General features: G+C 42.2%; 2 protein-coding genes across 15 annotated transcripts in view; both read left to right on the top strand.

The window, feature by feature from the left end:
* The first annotated feature begins 437 nt into the window (after window positions 1-437).
* On the top strand, window positions 438-4949 carry LOC139406619 (calreticulin). Its single transcript, XM_071149413.1, has 9 exons — window positions 438-734; window positions 1068-1169; window positions 1331-1534; window positions 1724-1818; window positions 2051-2260; window positions 2360-2473; window positions 2656-2799; window positions 2936-3028; window positions 3162-4949. The coding sequence occupies exons 1-9, from the start codon at window positions 641-643 to the stop codon at window positions 3333-3335; spliced, it is 1230 nt and encodes a 409-aa protein (XP_071005514.1). The 5' UTR covers window positions 438-640; the 3' UTR covers window positions 3336-4949.
* A 247-nt stretch (window positions 4950-5196) lies between these two features.
* LOC139406618 (epidermal growth factor receptor substrate 15-like) overlaps window positions 5197-19773 on the top strand; it is a 31693-nt gene continuing 17116 nt past the window's right edge. For 5 of the 14 annotated variants that reach the window (XM_071149401.1, XM_071149397.1, XM_071149412.1 and 2 more), the window contains exons 1-13: window positions 5223-5300; window positions 7741-7782; window positions 8306-8395; window positions 8504-8551; window positions 8863-8958; window positions 13906-13968; window positions 14212-14337; window positions 14602-14661; window positions 15146-15358; window positions 15450-15595; window positions 15876-16038; window positions 16806-16888; window positions 19413-19485. In XM_071149401.1, coding sequence (XP_071005502.1) covers window positions 5274-5300; window positions 7741-7782; window positions 8306-8395; window positions 8504-8551; window positions 8863-8958; window positions 13906-13968; window positions 14212-14337; window positions 14602-14661; window positions 15146-15358; window positions 15450-15595; window positions 15876-16038; window positions 16806-16888; window positions 19413-19485 — 1230 coding nt within the window. In that variant the 5' untranslated portion in view covers window positions 5223-5273. Of the gene's footprint in view, window positions 5301-7740; window positions 7783-8305; window positions 8396-8503; window positions 8552-8862; window positions 8959-13581; window positions 13685-13905; window positions 13969-14211; window positions 14338-14601; window positions 14662-15145; window positions 15359-15449; window positions 15596-15875; window positions 16039-16805; window positions 16889-19412; window positions 19486-19773 lie in introns of those variants that run through there. The other 9 variants (XM_071149403.1, XM_071149408.1, XM_071149398.1 and 6 more) reach the window with 6 other exon arrangements.

The raw sequence follows: 19773 nt of genomic DNA, 5'->3' as shown, positions 1-19773 counted from the left end.
GCCTTTGACGTTGTGCCAATTGGGAGACCATTTTCTGAGATCACTAACAGGAATATAAACAACATTTGAGCGAAATATGCTTTTTGTGTATGGAACATTTCTGGGATATTTTATTTCAGCTCATGAAACATGGAACCAACACTTTACATGTTGCGTTTATATTTTTCTTCTTATGGAATGACATTAGGTGCACTTGATTAATTTCATCTGTTGGGCCGGGTAAGTGGACTCATTCTACTGCATTAGTGCAAACTCCGCTCGCCAATCGGTGCGCGTGCGAGCAATATCATGGGTGCGTAATCTTTCGACGACTCTGGGGCGTGAGTCAAAGAAACGCGTGGTCAGCTGGCATTGGCTGAAAACGATTTGTCCTATGCTTTTTTTTCAATAAATTCGATTGGTTAGACGTGGTTACGCGTTCCCTCGAGCAACCTGCTATCCAATGAAAACCAGACATCTGTTCTGAACGGAGAGAAGCGATTCCGCTGCATATAGCGGCATTTCAAGCTTCTCAGTTCAGCTTTTTAACAATATAACGTGTAACTAGCTATTTGTACTGCTACATGCAGTGTATGTAATTAATTGTATTTAAATATTACTAATTGTATTTACAATTTTAGAGTATATTAAGCAAGCTGAAATGACAACCATGTTGATGCTTTTGATGCCCGTATTGGTCGCATCAATTTTTGGCGAGTCCTCCGTTTATTTCCGAGAAGAATTTGAGGATGGAGGTAAGTTATGCATAAATAAATACCTAACATATACATTTTCTTTAATTGTTTTTGGACATTTTAAATGTGATTAGACAACATTTTGTGTTGGATGAGTGTCGCAGACACAACTTCATAGTCTGCTCACTTTATGCAAAATCAACTTGACATGCTCAGTCATTCACATTTAGATGACATGTTCTGATTTAGTGATTATTCGTCCAAAATACCGTCAATGGATTCCACGTACTGCCCCCTATAATTTTCCCAGAACAACTACTTAGCTGCTTAGCCCTTGTCAAGTGACTCTGTGCTCAGGTGATTTACTCCTGATTTTGTATGACCATTTTGCAGATGCATGGAAAAGCCGATGGGTGGAATCCAAACACAAGTCAGATTATGGGAAGTTTGTTCATACTGCTGGGAAATTCTATGGTGATGTAGAGAGAAACAAAGGTGAGATGAGATCAAAGGTGCCTCTGTCTTAAATCCATTTTAGGATCCAGCAAAAAGATCTAGTGCATCTAGCTGTTTCTCAATGGGTCATTTGAGCTGAGTTGCTCTTGGGTTGATTTGAGCTTTTGTTTAGTATTTCTTATATATTTAAAACAATTCAGGTCTGCAAACCAGCCAGGATGCTCGCTTTTACTCTGCATCCTCCCGCTTTGAGTCCGTCAGCAACAAAGACCAGGCACTGGTAATCCAGTTCACTGTGAAACATGAGCAGAACATTGACTGTGGTGGAGGATACATCAAGCTGTTCCCAGCTGATCTCAACCAGGAGGAAATGCATGGAGATTCCACATACAACATCATGTTTGGTGAGTCTACAGTATGCTATTTGTAAGTGGAAACATTGGTGATTAACCTACATATATGTAATGGTGGAATGGACCATTTGTCACATTCTATATTGCGAGTCCCCTAGATATTATCAGTTGCCTGTACTTTATACCACATGCTATTGGCTGTGTGAATTTAAGTTCCTGTGGTTGTTTTGTCTGGCTTAGGTCCTGACATCTGTGGTCCAGGTACTAAGAAAGTTCATGTGATCTTCAACTACAAAGGCAAGAATCACTTAATCAACAAAGACATAAGATGCAAGGTGAGAGAAGCACTGTTGTAGTTATGCTCTATTTTCTATTCAGTGCTAGCACTTGTATTCATCTATCAGCTTCACCATCTGTTATCTGACGTAACACTTCTGCTGTTCCACCTTTTTTCTCAGTAAAAAGTTAAGCGTCAGCCTTACATTTATTATTTTGTTGCAGTTTCTAAATGCGTTTAGTTTTGTGGCTAAAACTGCCACCTTTAACAGTTATGCGTGTTTTCCCTAGGATGATGAATATACCCACCTGTACACACTGATAGTCAATCCGGGTAACACCTACGAGGTGAAAATCGACAACAAGAAAGTTGAGTCTGGAAGCCTAGAGGAGGACTGGGACTTCCTTCCCCCCAAGAAGATAAAGGACCCTGATGCTGAGAAGCCAGATGACTGGGATGAGAAGGAGAACATTGATGATCCTGAAGACAAGAAACCAGATGTACGTTTTAGGAGAAACTAAAGAATGCATCAGAACACAATCTAGGTCTCTGTAGAAAATGCAGATGTAAAGGACATTATTAAGCCACTTTTCTTTTAGGATTGGGATGTTGCTGAGAACATCCCTGACCCTGATGCCAAGAAGCCTGATGACTGGGATGATGAGATGGATGGTGAGTGGGAGCCTCCCATGGTCACGAACCCGGACTATAAGGTAAGCCTCCATGGTCGTTTGAACTGATGGCCACAAGAATCAGGTGTGCTTGTACTACACTAGGCGAGATGTCCTCTTGCCATTTTGACTAAGCTGTTTCTCGCAACTTGCTTAGGTACTTGGTGTGAATTTAAAAATAAATGCATAGGGAACTAACTACTTACTGACATTGTTTTACCCAGGGGGAGTGGAAACCCAAACAGATTGACAATCCTGCCTACAAGGGGAAATGGGTGCACCCTGAAATTGACAACCCAGAATACACTGCTGACCCTGAAATCTACCAATATGCCAGCATGGGGGTGATTGGATTGGATTTGTGGCAGGTAAAGTGACTGACTCTGATCCTTGATTAATATGTGACGCTGTATGATTAACATTTACTAATCTTTTGAGAATGTAAAGTTGATACTACTTTCCGTTCTTTGAGTCTTAACCAATTACCTTTTCATTAATTTTCAGGTTAAGTCAGGCACTATTTTTGACAATTTCCTCATCACCAATGACCCAAAACTTGCAGAAGAAGTGGGGAACGAGACATGGGGTGCAACAAAGGTTAGTCGATAGTGTCTTATTTACCTCCATTTCCTGTTATTAGATTGAGTTGTCACCTTTTAGAAAAGCTACAGTATGGTGTGTGCAGTATCTCCTACCCTGTCAATAACTGAGCTTTTTTCTGTCTACACAGGACCCTGAAAAGAAGATGAAGGACAGTCTGGAAGAGGAGGAGAGAAAGAAACGTGATGCAGAAGAGGTGAATATAAAGGAGGAAGATGAAGATAAAGAGGAGAGGGATGAGGAAGAAGATTACGAGGAAGAAGAGGAGGGAGAAACAGACTCTAAACTCAAGGATGAGTTATAAACTCAAACAGGAACTTCTGAAAAGGAACCCTGTCTACTATGAGCCATTGGTGCAAGGCTGGAGATTCTGTTCGTCATTGAAGCTGCACATTTATGTTTTGGTGTGAAGCTATTGTTTTAATTACATGACAAGGGAATGGGTACAAACTGACTAAGGACAGCAATTATATTGTCTGTTGCTATGGGAGTTCAGATTTGTCAAGGTTGGAGATGTTAAAGATTTTTTTATCTTTAGATTTGAGACAAGTGTTGTCTGGCAGTGATGTTACGCCAGCAATTGTTTTTGAGAAGTGAACTCTCTCCTCTGTAAACAAAGCTCTACTGCTAACCTTAAATAGTTTTCTTACTTAAGGATAATGACCATCTACAATTTCCTGACTAATCTTTACAGCAAATAGTGTATTGTTGGTCTTAATCGGACACATTTTTGTGCCTGGGGGGGGGGGGGGTGAAGATGGCATCTCTCTTGTGTATTGGATATGGCGTGAAAGTCTAATGCTTTTCCTTTTCTGCATACGATTTTCAACAGTGCTGAGCGATTACCAGAAATGTTGACTTTTTCGGTTTTCAAACAACTAAGGGACTGACGAATTCAATTTATTTTCCCAATGGGCACATTGGAGAAACTTCAAAGATAAATCTGATCCTGCCTGCACTGTGCGATGTTGTAGTTCCCAACATTCTACTACTTAGTTTTAAAATAAAAATATGTAAACTACAATGACCCATTGCGCATCTACCTGTCGGGTCTGTTTCTTTTACGCCTGCTACGGAAGAGGCAGAAAAATGCGAGCTCGTGAGGGGTTATAGAGAGCACCTGTTGCTCTGCGAGGTGTCTCTACCTGACAATACATGATCTAAGTGATCGTCATAAATATGTCTTTACTTTGAACTACATTTTAAATGTTTAGATGGCATATGCAGCCGCTATGTAGACATGCGAGAAAGTCATAAAATATATGTACACTGAAATATTGTAACGTGAAATTATGGTTAACTGATAAGCAGTAACGAACAGTCACTACCATCATCATACTTCTATTAATTGTTTCATTCTGTTACAGCATTCAACACAAATAATCGAAATAGAAAACCATGGTTACTGTTTAATAAACAAACCGATATCCATCCGCCATATCAAAAAGCACTAATCGTTCAGCACAGAGGTGTGCTTGATTTAGGGTAACTGTACTAATTTTTTCACGAATGGAACTGCTCAAGCACACTCAAGCTACCGTAAATCAAATTTTATGAAAAATAACAAATCAGATTGCATGTATAAAGACGTTCAGATATTCTAAAACACGAAGCAGGAGGGAGTGATGTCAGTCTCTTGATATGTTTATTTGGGGGGCAATGTCAATTTATGTTGTGATATTACCCGTTTGGTTTTTAATGCCAACGTTTCTGCACTGCTGTACCCTCGAGACTTGTCCCAAGCTGATTGGATCTTGACCCTTTTGTAAAACATATTTTGTACTGGGGAGGATATGGATGGATCATTTAATTGTGCAAGAAAGAAATTCTGATACACATATTACTGTCCAATAATAAAACATAAAGGAAGTGAGTGTGACTCAATTATTGTTGCTTTCTCACAGTCCTCATTATTGTATACTGCTCCCCAATTGATTGTGTGTGTGTGTCGCGTAATTTGAGGCGGGTAAACTGATATTGAAGAATAGATCATCTGGCGAATTTCATTTTTTCCGGTGGATAGTTTTGCAGCGTTGCAGGCAGCCATTCTTTGACGGACAAGAATTCGTTAATCTCATCCACATCAGCAGGCGCACTGCTGCAGTGCCATCTGACGTAGCTGGGTGAACAACCCATTCCAGTACAATAACTCCAGCTCCGGGTTTTAAAGCCACCTCGAAACTATCGCAACCATACAGTGATCGCACCGCAGAATGAAGTAGTTAGTGGGAATAGAAACACTATGGCTGACAGTCTCTCTCTGACTCAGGTAACCAAACGGTGATTAGTGTGTAGTTGCCTTGTTGTGTCAATTTATTTGAGGACTGTTGGTGGATTTGGACATATTAAAACGGGTGTGCCCCGCGGTCTCTTTAATTCTTTGGAAGCTCTCCCCAAGCTAGTTAGCTATGCCTGGGAAAAGTTTTGCCTCTCTTGGGGACTGCTAAGTAAGGGCGTAGTTAGCTAGCTAGGCGCACAGTAGCTACTTGTGAAGTGTCAATTTTGGAATGGTTGGATAAGTAGTTAGCTATACATTTTGTGTACAGTAAATTCGTTTTCTTTTGAGTATATTAACTTAATTGCTTTACTTTGCTGCATCTTGAAGTAATGGTAACGTTACTGTCCATAAGATAAAAAAAAGTGCATTTGCTGTTCCCGATGTGTCTTGTTCGACTGTCAAAATTGCTTTGCAATAGCAACGTTAGCTAGCGTAGCTAATTATACCAGTTTTCCCTCACAGTAGAATGCTGTGTGAATCAGTCAGCTAGTTTAACAAAGCTAGCTAAGTTAGTCTGTTAGCAACATAACGTTAGTTGGCTAGATAGCTGCAACCCACTTTAACTACTCGCTGGATTAGTTAACGTTATTGTATTAGGTAGGGGATATAACGTCTGCGTTATGTAGCTAACTAGCTATCCAGTTGTAATAGTTTGCAATGCCAGTGAAAATTAACTTTGTTAGCTTGCTTTCATCACAGCTAGCTACTGAGAAGAGGAACTAGCCGTTTGATAAGCCTCAGCATATAGGATGGATTGAATGGTTTATACATTTTGAGTGTGGAAATTATTTGCCAGGGCTGTATTGCAATTGACTAAACTAGTAAGTTTGGCTAACATTCTGACTACGGTCAAGGACTGTCATCTGATGATGTTATTCTCAGCTAGCTACATATTTTGACTGAATCATGCTTGCTTTAGCTATACATGTTACTAACTAACGTTAGCTATCTAATAATGCAATGATTAATGTCTTTGTCTTATAGATTTGACAATTTCTCACTTTTTGCAGTGGCATGTTCTTTACCTGGGCTAAGCTATAGCTGTCCAAAATATATAAGACTAAACTACACTACAGTTTAGTCAGGTAGCCAAAAGACTGGGGCTTTTAGCTACAGTTTGTGCCATTTCTTGGCAGCTTGTTTATTTTAACGCCTGCTATGTTTGGTTACTTGACAACAGGGCTGTGCATTGGAAGATAAAGGATTGGACAATAAAGTACTTTAGACACACCAGCATAGTATCTGTTGCAGTTTTGTGAAGGGAATGATTGGGAGTGTACACTGCTGTGCAATTAGTCACACAAAGACTGTTTAGGCTACCAACAGTTCCAGGCACAATTATTTGCAAATGAAAATGGGGAGGGCGTGGGGAAAATATAGTGAATAATGATCAGATTATGAATTGACTATTAAAGTAACAGTCAATTAAAACAGCTTTTCAATGAGATAACTCATATGTTTTATAAAGTATTTCTGAATCAGCATATGCCATTGTAAATTTGCACTTTGTTAAAATTGTACGTTAGCATTTTGTAAAAATACAAAGGAGAAGGTCACATCCAATATTTAGCCTATTCACAGAGAAAGCTTTTAGTGGTAGAACACTCCTATTGTGGATGCACCATCAGGAGCCACAGAAAATGAATGTCAGGAAGTCCAGCTCATGTTTCTTTTTCCAGAAACCAGCATAATATACCCCCCACCCATCCCTTTATTACATTATTTGAGACATTTTGTACTTGAACAGAAAATATGCTATAGTGCCTGTCTTTCATATTATCATAGGCAGATAACTGTCTCCTCCTGATCTGATTGTATACGTAGACTAGGCTTAGGCTATTTGTTTTATTCATTGTGTAAAATATGTGTTAGTGTAGGCTACTTCGTTTAGCCTGTTGGTTGGACGAAGCTTTCTACCTTTCAAACAACTTGGTTTCCAGAGGCACGAACACACAGTACTGAAATACACATTGCCAGTCTGTTGATGTATTAGCCTAAATGGCATGCAAACACTGTCTTGGAATTTCATGAAAGAGTAACTGGAAAAGATGCACTGATTAATAACTATTAAGATGAACATGATGCAAAATGCTCAGAGTAAATATATTGATTTCCTTGAAAGTTAATAGGCCTATTCCCATCTTTAATGTATTAGTCTTGATTTTTGGCAGCTGCCATGGCAATGGACTACAGCCTTGGCCAGAAGTCAAACAACTTTTAGCAAGTTGGTCTACTGTGAGTGTCCTGTGTTCGAGACAGGGGTCTGGTTATTTAACTAGCTGATGCTTGCACAGACTGAGATGTAGGCTTAGGCCTAGCTTTATTTCATATTTTCTTATCCTATGCTTTCTACCTTTTGCTGTTTGGTTGATGTAGGCAGTTTTTTTTTTATGATCAGAAAATGTATGTAGTGTTTTATGTCTCTCCACAGCTCTCAAGTGGAAATCCTGTCTATGAAAAATACTATAAACAGGTAAGGTGTCATTTCAAAAGGTATTTTTATGATTTGTTATCGTGAAAAGCCTATGTGTAGATTCCATGATTGTCTTAATGCAGGTAGTACCTAGGTTTATAAGCTGAGTAAAAGAGAAGATATCCTTTCGATGGTCTGTCAGGGCTGTTCAGATTAGGGCTCCAGATAGAATTGGAAATGCTGTGCTGCATTAGCTAGCAACTGGCAGAGCTGCACTGAACATGTCTCCAGGCTTTTCTCCACTCTGTGATCTACTCTGTGGAAGAGGAAGCTTCTTTATGAATTTATTATAACTCTTTGCTAATCCTGTCAGTGCAGGCTCAAAGAGGGCTATGTAAAATGGTTAGACACTGCAATGGGAAAATGTTATGGATTAAGGCCTCCCATGATCTCAAAATATTAGCCTATACTCAAGCGTCCCTGTTTGTTCAATGGAATGTGATCTTAAAATTGGCTGGAGATCTGGTGCTTTTACTGGCTAGTTCTTCTTTCTAGTGTTGATTTGTTTTGCCCGGTGGTGTAGGTTGACCCGTCTGGTAGTGGACAGGTGGCAGCTGCTGATGCAGCCTTGTTCCTGAAGAGATCAGGCCTAGCAGACCTTGTCCTGGGCAAGGTAAGATAAGAGGAGACAGCTCATGGCCAGACACCAAGCCATGGAACTTAACCAGTATGCTAGTTTGTGGGAATCTCTGTGAATTATGTCTTTAAAATGTTTTCTTAGGTCTGGGATTTGGCAGATTCAGAACGCAAGGGGTGCCTTAACAAACAGGTAGGCCAACTTTTAGGTAGTAGTTTTTCAATGTCTTGTTAGAAGTATTAAAAGATTCCTTGACTGTAGTAAGGTTCATGACAATACACTTCTGGCTGGTGGGAGCGTTGAGCCAGTAACCGAAAGGTTGCTGGATCGAATCCCCGAGCTCACAATGTAAAAACCCCACTGTTCCTTGGAAGCCCCCCCACCTCTCTGATTCAGATGGGTTGGGTGAAATGCGGAAGACACATTTCAGTTGAATGCATTCAGTTGTCCAACTGACTAGGTATCCCACTTTCCCTTTCCCTTCTTGTCTCTGCTCCCATCAGCAATTCTTCATTGCTCTCCGGTTGGTGGCCTGTGCCCAAAATGGACTGGAGGTGGCACTCAAGAGTCTAAATTTGGCAGTTTCTCTTCCAAAGTTTGTGAGTACAATCATCGCTGATGCCAAGACGAAAACCTGTCAACTTTAGCATGCTGACAACTTTCTACCGCATTTTCTTTATATCTGAAAGGTATTGCCGGTAACAAAGCCTGTACTTTAATTTCCACCAACTGAGATAGTCATGATTGCGGTATTATGTTTCAAAGTCTTGCCAATGCCTCGGTATGAAACATTGCCTTTCATCTTACCAGCTTTTGCACTCATTAAATCTTGAACATTCTATTATTGTCCGACATCAAACTTGTCCTCGTTAATCACAAAGCTTCACAGAAATGCTTTTAATGCATTTATTCTCTCAATTTAAGTGTGTGTGTATACAGTACCAGTCAAAAGTTTGGACACCTACTCATTCAAGGGGTTGTCTTTATTTTTACTATTTTCAACATTGGAGTAACCCAAAAAATGTTAAACAAATCAAAATATATTTTAAAATAGCCACCCTTTGCTGTGATGACAGCTTTTCACACTCTTGGCATTCTCTCAACCAGCTTCATGAGGTAGTCACCTGGAATGCACTTTAATTAATGTTTATTTTATTTTTTATTTCACCTTTATTTCACCAGGTAGCCTAGTTGAGAACAAGTTCTCATTTGCAACTGCGACCTGGCCAAGATAAAGCAAAGCAGTTCGACACATACAACAACAGAGTTGCACATGGAATAAACAAACATGCAATCAATAATACAGTAGAAAAATCTATATACAGCATGTGCAAATGAGGTAAGGCAATAAATTGGCCATGGTCTTGAAGTAATTACAATATAGCAATTAAACACTGGAATGGTAGAATGTGCAGACAATGAATGTTCAAGTAGAGCTACTGGGGTGCAAAGGAGCAAAATAAAGAAATACAGCATGGGGATGAGGTAGATTGGATAGCTTATCTGTAAATAACCTATGTACAGGTGCAGTGATCTGTGAGCTCCTCTGATAGCTGGTGCTTATAGCTAGTGAGGGAGTTAAGCCTCCAACTTTGGTGATTTTTGCAGTTCGTTCCAGTTATTAGCAGCAGAGAACTGGAAGGAGAGGCGGCCAAAGGAAGATTTGGCTTTGGGGGTGACCAGTGAAATATACCTGCTGGAGCGTGTGCTACCGGTAGGTGCTGCTGTGGTGACCAGTGAGCTGAGATAAGGCAGGGCTTTACCTAGCAGAGACTTGTAGATGACCTGGAGCCAGTCGGTTTGGCGACGAGTATGAAGCGAGGGCCAGCCAACGAGAGCGTACAGGTTGCAGTGGTGGGTAGTGTATGGGGCTTTGGTGACAAAACGGATGGCACTGTGATAGAATGCTTCCAATTTACTGAGTATGGTATTGGAGGCTTTTTTTGTAAATGACATCGCCGAAGTCGAGGATCGGTAGAATGGTCAGTTTTACAAGGGTATGTTTGGCAGCATGAGTGAAGGATGCTTTGTTGTGAAATAGGAAACCGATTCTAGATTTAATTTTGGATTGGAGATGTTTAATGTGAGTCTGGAAGGAGAGTTTAGTCTAACCAGACACCTAGGTATTTGTAGTTTTCCACATATTCTAAGTCAGAACCGTCCAGAGTAGTGATGCTGGACGGGTGAGCAGGTGCAGGCAGCGATCGGTTGAAGAGCATGCATTTAGTTTTACTTGCATTTAAGAGCAGTTGGAGGCCACGGAAGGAGTGTTGTATGGCATTGAAGCTTGTTTGGAGGTTAGAACACAGTGTCCAAAGAAGGGCCAGAGGAATACAGAATGGTGTCGTCTGCATAGAGGTGGATCAAAGAATCACCCGCAGCAAGAGCGACATCATTGAGAAAAGAGTCGGCCCGAGAATTGAACCCTGTGGTACCCCCATAGAGACTGCCAGAGGTCAGGACAACAGGCCCTCCGATTTGACACACTGAACTCTGCCTCGCCTGGTTCACCAATTACTTCTCAATCATTTGAGAAATCAACGCTGTTGAGTCTGCCAATAAGAATGTTGTAATTGGCAGTCGAACGCCTTAGCCAAGTTGATGAATACGGCTGCACAGTATTGTCTCTTATCGATGGTGGTTATGATATCGTTTCGGACCTTGAGCATGGCTGAGGTGCACCCATGACCAGCTCTGAAACCAGATTGCATAGCAGAGAAGGTACAGTGTGATTCAAAATGGTCGGTAATCTGTTAACTTGGCTTTCGAAGACCTTAGAAAGGCAGGGTAGAATAGCTATAGGTCTGTAGCAGTTTGGTTCTAGAGTGTCTCCCCCTTTGAAGAGGGGAGGACCGCGGCAGCTTTCCAATCTATGGGAGTCTCAGACGATACGAGAAGTTGAACAGGCTAGTAATAGGGGTTGCAAAAATTTTGGCAGATCATTTTAGAAAGAGAGGGTCCGGATTGTCTAGCCCGGCTGATTTGTAGGGGTCCAGATTTTGCAGCTCTTTCATAACATCAGCTATCTGGATTTGGGTGAAGGAGAAGTGGGGGGGGGTTTGGGCGAGTTGCTGTGGGGAGCGCAGGGCTGTTGACCGGGGTAGAGGTGGAAAGCATGGCCAGCCGTAGATAAATGCTTATTGAAATTCTCAATTATAATGGGTTTATTGGTGGTGACAGGTGTGCATTGTTAAAAGTTAATTTGTGGGATTTCTTTGAGCCAATCAGTTGTTGTGACAAAGTAGGGTTGGTAAACAGAAGATAGCCCTATTTGGTAAAAGACCAAGTCCATATTATGGCAGTAACAGCTCAAACGAAGAGAAACGACAGTCCATTACATTACTTTATGACATGGTCAGTCAATCTGGAAAATTTCAAGGACTTTCAAAGTTTCTTCAAGTGCATGAGGACCGCCACAGGAAAGGAAGACCCAGAGTAAAATTTCATTAGTTACCAGGCCCATTGAAATTGCAGCTCAAATAAATGCTTCTTTGTTCAAGTAACAGACACATCGCAACATCAGCTGTTCAGAGGAGACTGCGTAATTCAGGCCTTCATGGTCAAATTGCTGCAAAGAATCCACTGCTAAAGGACACTAATAAGAAGAAGAGACTTGCTTGGACCAAGAAACACAATGGACATTAGACCGGTGGAAATCTGTCCTTTGGTCTGATGAGTCAAAATGAGAGATTTTTGGTTCCAACCGCCATGTCTTTGTGAGATGCAGAGTCGGTGAACGGAGGATATCCGCATTTGTGGTTCCCACCATGAAGCATGGAGGAGGAAGTGTGATGGTGCTTTGCTGGTGACACAAGGGCTATTTGACCAAGAAGGAGAGTGACGGTGCTGCATCAGATGACCTGGCCTCCACAATCACCTGATCTCAACCCAATTCAGATGGTTTGGGTTGAGTCGGATCACAGAGGGACGGAAAAGCTGCCAACAAGTGTTCCGCATATGTGGGAACTCCTTCAAGACTGTTTGAAAAGCATTCCAGATAAAGCTGGTTGAGAGAATGCCAAGAGTGTGCAAAGCTGTCATCGAGGCAAAGGGTGGCTACTTTGAAGAATCTCATATAACATTTTCATTTGTTTGACACTTTTTTTTTGGGGGGGGGGGTTACTGCATGATTCCGTATGTGATATTTTATAGTTGTGATGTCTTCCCTATTATTCTACAATGTAGAAAATAGTAAAAAAAATAAAGAAAAACCCTTGAATGAGTAGGTGTGTCCAAATTTTTGACTGGTACTGTATACTGAACAAAAATATTACCGCAACATGTAAAGTGTTGGTCCTATGTTTCATGACCTGAAATAAAAGATCCCAGAAATTTTCCATACACACAAAAAGCGTATTTCTCTCACATGTTGTGCACAAATTTGTTTACATCCCTGTTAGTGAGCATTTCTCCTTTGCCAAGATAATCCATCCACCTGACAGGTGTGGCATATCAAGAAGCTGATTAAACAGCATGATCATTACGACAGGTGAACCTTGTGCTGGGAACAAACATGAAAATGTATGCACTCACTACTGTAAGTCACTCTGGTTAGAGCGTCTGCTAAATTACTAAAATGTAAAAATGCGACAATAATAGACCACTCTAAAATGTGCAGTTTTGTCACACAACACAATGCCACAGATGTCTCAAGTTTTGAGGGAGCGCAATTGGCATGCTGACTGCAGGAATGTCCACCAGAGCTGTTGCCAGAGAATTGAATGTTCATTTCCCTACCATAAGCCACCTCCAACATTGTTTTAGAGTATTTGGCACTATGTCCAACCAGCATCACCACCGCAGACCACATGTAACTATGCCAGCCCAGGACCTCCACATCTGACTTCTTCACCTGTGGGGGATCGTCTGAGACCAGCCACCCGGACAGCTGATGAAGATGTGTGTTTGCACAACCAAAGAATTTATGCACAAACTGTCTCGGGGAATTATCCTTACTATAAAATATGTTGGCTGTGATCAGGTCATGGGAATGTAAATGTAGTGTCTCTTTTAATGAACAAAATGAAACACAATTGATTTAATTTGCATGGCACATCCATGTACCCTACAGGCTGACCAGACCAGTAACATAATTAAACTCAAAATATGCTATTCTATTATTTAGAAAATAAATGTTCGTAGCTTAATGTTTCTTAAGACCTGCCTAAACACATTCCTAATGGCGTTTGTGTGTGTGTAATATATCATGTTTTTCATTCAAGTGATTTATCAAAATAGACACCCACCCACATTGGCACAACCCTACTCCCACTCCTCACCGGTGGCAGCATGTGCATGGGATGTATAAAATACTACTATAATGATGCAAGAATGTTGTAAAAAATCAGACTGTTTTTAAAGGGGATCATGTAAACATTGCCTGAATTTTTTTACATTTTATTCTTATTGTTTTTTAAAAATACACATATACAAAAAATCCTGTCTTCTCCCTTAAACAAATGTTTGGTTTAGAAGCTAATTTTATACGTTTATGTGCTTTGAGCTGAAAAGGGAACCTTTGTTGATGATGCAACTTTTCTCCTCAGCAGGACACAAGCAGCCCACTTCTACTTGGGGGAGTGTCCATTGACAGCCCTTGGGTGGTCACGGTGAGGGGAACTTATTACTATTTCTTTAAAAAATGTAGCCTGGTCATTTTGTCCTGATCTCTTTATAACAAAAGCAGAAGCAAAGCGCATCAATGGATGCCACATTTATTTGAATGTTTACTTCATTCAAATCCATTTTTCAAAGCCATGTAAGGGAGTTCTCAACTTTGCAAAATACACCTGATTAATTTTATCTGAAGTAGAAATTGCTTCAATCATGCACCTATATGTCTATCTTTCCAGACGGAAGAGAAGCTGAAATTTGATGCAGTCTTCGTCAGCCTCTCCCCCGTTAGTGGCATGCTCTCTGGGGAGAAGGTCAAACCAGTGTTGCTGAACTCTAAACTTCCAGTGGATGTACTGGGAAGGGTAAGCAGCATAGCATGTCTACAGGGCTCATAAATAATTAGTTTTGATGGCCGTCAGAGTAAATGCGTATGCCCAATTGCCCACTGGAGGGTGGTCTTGTGTTTTTAAACATAGCCGCTGCTATTTAAAGGCTTGACTGTGTTGTAATTTGTGACATAACATTGATCTGCTTGAAGTCCACGACTGGTCTATTTTACCGACTAGATACATATTATTTTAATTTTTTTGACTTGCTGAATGGACTGAATTCCCTAAATGTTGCAGGTATGGGAACTGAGTGACCTAGACAGAGATGGTATGCTTGACCGAGATGAATTTGCTGTGGTAAGGAATAGATTTATCATTAAAGTGGAAGGAGATGAGGACATTCCTGCAGAAGAAATGTAGCCTGTCACTAACAGTCAAATTATTATTATTTTTTACTCTGCCCTTGAGCCCATTTTCTGCATAGCCTTCTCCAGCTTTTATTTATATTTCATCGATATTTGTTTGCACTAATGTACGCTTGGCTTCAAGGCATCCTTGCTTTCTATCAAGGATCCTGTATCTCAAAATGGAGCACTTTTTGAATCAGGGTTGTGCTATATTTGAAGTTCTCACATTTTAATGAACTCATGCACTTATGTAATGGCCAGATGCTTGCTGTCAAATCTTTATTATGTGCAAGGAGGAAATGTGGACTGCTGTAGGATTTAGTGTGTGCTTCTCGAATAAAATGAGTTGTTTGTAAATATTGGACTTCCCCGATCTTATATTGAAATGACATGATAGGCAGATTTATAGATGTGTGTCTGTTCTCTTTTATTAGGCCATGTACCTTGTCTACAGAGCTCTGGAGGGGGAGCCCGTGCCCATGTCTCTACCTGCTCCTCTAGTTCCCCCCTCCAAGAGGAAAAAGCCCCCTGTCTCTGCACCCCCAGTGATGCCCCTTATACCCTCGCCCCCCTCCATCAAAGAGAGCCGCTCCTCCCTTTCAGGGTCCAAAACCCTGCCCTCCAAACCAGCCGTGACCCCAGTCACAGTGAGTATAGTATTCATCCCAGCATGAAAGTGGGGCGGCAAGACCTAATCCATATCTATATAGCCATCCTGTCCCCTCTGTCTCTTTTCAGTGGGCTGTATCTCCTCCAGACAAATCCAAGTACGACGAGGTGTTTGCAAAGACCGATCTTGACATGGATGGGATGGTGTCTGGGCCTGAAGTCAGAGATATCTTCTTAAAGACTGGCTTGCCCTCTGCCACACTAGCACACATCTGGTATGATTCAGGGAACAATCTCTTAGATAACATGGGGTGCCTGGCTCTCTGCACTTGAATGTACTAATGAAACAAGGACATTGGTCATACAGGGCTGCTTTCTGGATGCAGAGTAAGCCAATTCTTGGACTAAAAAAACTTGACTTGTTTTTCCATTTAGCAGGACTAGGCTTAATGTGGGTCTGTGAAACCGGCCTGTAGTTTTAGTCAATATTATGCCCATTGCCGGAAGGGTAAATGGATCTTTCTGTTGTGTGATGTGGTAATCTGTGTTCCACAGGGAGCTCTGTGACATTGGGGACATGGGGAAGCTTACCAGGGAACAGTTTGCACTAGCTCTGCATCTAATTAACCAGAAACTGACCACAGGTGTGGACCCACCCCAGAACCTCTCTCCTGAAATGATCCCTCCCTCTGACAGACTGAGCCTAGCAACCAAGCAGGTAACACATTTCTATCATCCTGTACCATTTCATGCCCTCTTAGACATCCAATAATCACAAACTGTGAATATCTTGTTTGAATTGTGTGTATTTCTCTATAAAAGGACTAGGAGTTGTGTATTTTGCTGAATAGGCTACTTGATGGTGATGCAAATTTGAAAACTTGTATTTCCTGACGTTTTACTAATCGTTTCCTTCCCTTCTCCTGTGGTGTGTGGGTTTTTGTGTTCTAGCTTGCTGCTGTGTGTCTCTCTGACCCAGTCTGTGTATGCTGTCTCTTTGCTTTCTTCCTCATGAGTCATGCATTGTACACAAGGTGGGCTCTCCCTCTAGCTGGGGACTCTCCTGAGTGTTAGCTTCACTGTGTCTCCCCCTTAGCTCCTGGCAGTGTCACCCACCCATGTACCCACCTCCTAATATTCCCTACCTACCCTTTTGTTTTTCTCCTAGTTTAATTAGTCATTTTAGTGCCCTCCTTATCCATTTGTGTTTGCATGTAGATGTGCCTTCAGTGTTAATGCATTTCTTAAAAATCTCCCATCTTGTATGGGTCATTTTGGGATTCTTTCATATTCAGTAAAATGGGTTTGATTATATGGCAACCTTAAATTAGTTGGAGGCTCATATTTACGTTATTCAACATTGTTTGCCATTCCGTCGATTTAATGTTTAGACGTTGTGTATATGTTGTAGTGTACGTACAGTATGGTCAGTGACGCGTGTGAATGTAAACAAATCGTTTGCTTTGAATGATTTCTCCCCACCAGAGCAACGCAGCAAATCTGGCAGCAGACTTTTCTGCCATCAAGGAACTGGACTCACTCAGCAATGAGATTGTTGACCTACAAAGGTGAGTGTCAATCATCAGAGTTGCAAAGCTCTATGATGACCAGGGCTCTGTCCACATGTGCGCCTAAGTTGAAAAATGTAGGTGTACACACAAATGTTGAAGCACAATGAAATATATTTGAGGTAATAAAGCTGGAATCCCACATTTTTTTTTCTAGGCCCACTGGTGCTCCTAAATAAAATTTGAGGTTGCACAGCAAAATATTTTGACTCATATTAGAGTCAAATGGTCTCTCTGTAGAGCACTAAGTTGTATTCGTCCATGTACCAAGTGTATTTGAGAGATGGGTTAGTTCCGGCTTTTTGTTTGGGATGAGTTTGTTAGCGTGTTGGAGCATATAACTACCCCTCTCGAAAGTAGGGCTCGCTTTGTCTCACCACATTGGACCATTTCAGGGAATATACACAGTACAGTTGTAATGGTGTCGGTGGAATCTTGTTTAAAGACACCCACACACTTGTTCCCGTTGAAGTGTGTTTTGCTGTTTGATGCCAGAGCACATGGAGGCTGAATAAGGAAGGAGAAGAGAGGAGAGGAGGGAAGGAGCCTTTTAGCAGGGTCTCCAGAGGTACGTTCTCTGGCTCTCTGGCTCGTTCGCTCTCTGGCTCTCTGGCTCGTTCGCTCTCTGGCTCTCTGGCTCGTTCGCTCTCTGGCTCGTTCGCTCTCTGGCTCTCTGGCTCGTTCGCTCTCTGGCTCGTTCGCTCTCTGGCTCGTTCGCTCTCTGGCTCGTTCGCTCTCTGCCTCGTTCGCTCTGCCTCGCCCGGTTCGCTCTGCCTCGCCCGGTTCGCTCGCTCTCTACCTCGCCCGGTTCGCTATGCCTCGTTCGTTCGCTCGCTCGCTCGCTCTCTGGCTCGCCCGGTTCGCTATGCTACGTTCGTTCGCTCTCTGGCTCGCCCGGTTCGCTATGCCTCGTTCGTTCGCTCTCTGGCTCACCCGGTTCGCTATGCCTCGTTCGTTCGCTCTCTGGCTCGCCCGGTTCGCTATGCCTCGTTTGTTCGCTCTCTGGCTCGCCCGGTTCGCTATGCCTCGTTCGCTCTCTGGCTCGCCCGGTTCGCTATGCCTCGTTCGCTCGCTCGCTCGCTCTGTCTGGCTGGCTCGCTCTGGCCCTTTTAACTAGGCAAGTCAGTTTAGAACAAGTTCTTATTTACAATGGTGGCTTTTCCCTCTCTGTTTTGAATTGAGGAAGTACAGACCATATTTTATCACTTGCTTACACATCACATATCTGCCCCACTACAGTCATAACAGCTACATCACAGGGGAAATGAATTTGTTTGTTGTTGTATAACGTCCCTTTTCTGGTAAGTAAAAAGTGAGAAAAGATGTCTGAAAGTAGTAGTCTTCATCAGTGTCTGGATAGCAGGTGTAAGTTTTGAACTCTATTATTAGGCTTTAGGCATCAGATTGAGGATAATGTACGGCAAGCTGCAAAGGTGTGTTTTGGGGGATTGCTGTAAGTGTCCACGACAAGGTGCTGCTGTAAACCTGCGCTTACCTTTTGGAGTGGCCGTGGATGAAGCAATGTATTCTTCAGCTTAGAGTAGGAGGGGTGAGGTGGTCTTTTGATTTAGACTTGCTGTCTGAAACCAGAATTCTGTAATTTTGGGCTGTTAAATTGGGAGAGCTGCTCCTAGGACCATGTAATGACAACAGCTGTCATTTCTGGATACTTGCCAGCCAGGGCATCTAAATTATACAGTCAGTGAAGTCGGTACTCCTGACTCGCACGTCTCCTACCTCACTTCAGCTTCTCTCTGCGCTGGTTCTACTCTCTCTCTCTACATGCGTGGCTGTTGGTTGAAACGAAAGGCGGACAGGTTCATTCTTCATGTTGATCAAAATAACATTATTCATTATATTTGATAATATGAACTGTGGAAATATGAAGGGAAAAAGATAATTGGCATTTTTTCATTCCGTTTAAATTAATTATTTTTTACATTTACTATTTATTCTATTGGCCAGCCTTTTGGCATATTTGTTCTACTTTGCTAAATGAATGGCTTTGTTATTGTCATTTGATAAGATCCAGGAGAAAGATTTGGACTTGGTAGGAGAGCTGATAACCGAAGCCCCGCCTATTGTGCAAATGTTTCCACTTATCCCCGTCTTCTGCTCCCTCTCCTCTACCTTGTCATCTGACCAGGAAAGGGTTGGGAGGGGTGGATGGGAGGATGAACAGACAGGGAAATGAACAATGGGAGGTATAGAGCTTCATCCCGCCCTTCTCTTCGCTGAATCACTGACACTTCCTCCAGGCAGCCACACACAGTCCTACCCCCCTCTCTCGCCTCATCTGCCAGAACACACGACACACACGCACAGACCCCCTCAAGGCAGTTGTTGCAGGCGTTGGTTGGTCGGTCGGTGTGGTCTGCTACAGTAGGATCGGGATGGTGGTGCAGGGAGTGGAGCTGTCGGCTGGGCAAGATTGTAGAGGTGGTGGTGGGGTGGTAGCCTGGCTGGGGGTGCCCTCGGTCTCCACGGTGATTAAATACTCATGTCTGCTGTGCTGGTCTTCCAGGGAGAAGAGCAATGTGGAACAGGAAATTAAAGAGCAGGAGAAGAGCATCAGAGAAAGGACCAGTGAAGTCCAGGTACAGTGAACGTGCTGCCTGCATGCCTCCCCTGAGCTCTCTCACTGCCCTTATTGTTTCACTTCATTTCATCCACTTGATGACTCTGTACATTTCGATTTTCTACTGGTTTTATAAATACATTTTCTCATGTCAAATCAGTCTACTGGTCAGCTGCTCTTGTTGCATAGAGGTAGCTCTTGTTGTTAGAGGTAGCCCCTTCTTGAGTCTGTTAGGCTATGAAGCTATGGCTGAGCAGCAGAGCCAGAGCCGCCTCTATAGAGTCAGAGCCGCCTCTATAGTGCACCA

Source organism: Oncorhynchus clarkii, chromosome 4, assembly GCF_045791955.1.
Source record: "Oncorhynchus clarkii lewisi isolate Uvic-CL-2024 chromosome 4, UVic_Ocla_1.0, whole genome shotgun sequence".
NCBI classification, from domain to species: Eukaryota; Metazoa; Chordata; class Actinopteri; order Salmoniformes; family Salmonidae; genus Oncorhynchus; species Oncorhynchus clarkii.
This window is presented reverse-complemented; position numbering and strand designations above follow the sequence as displayed.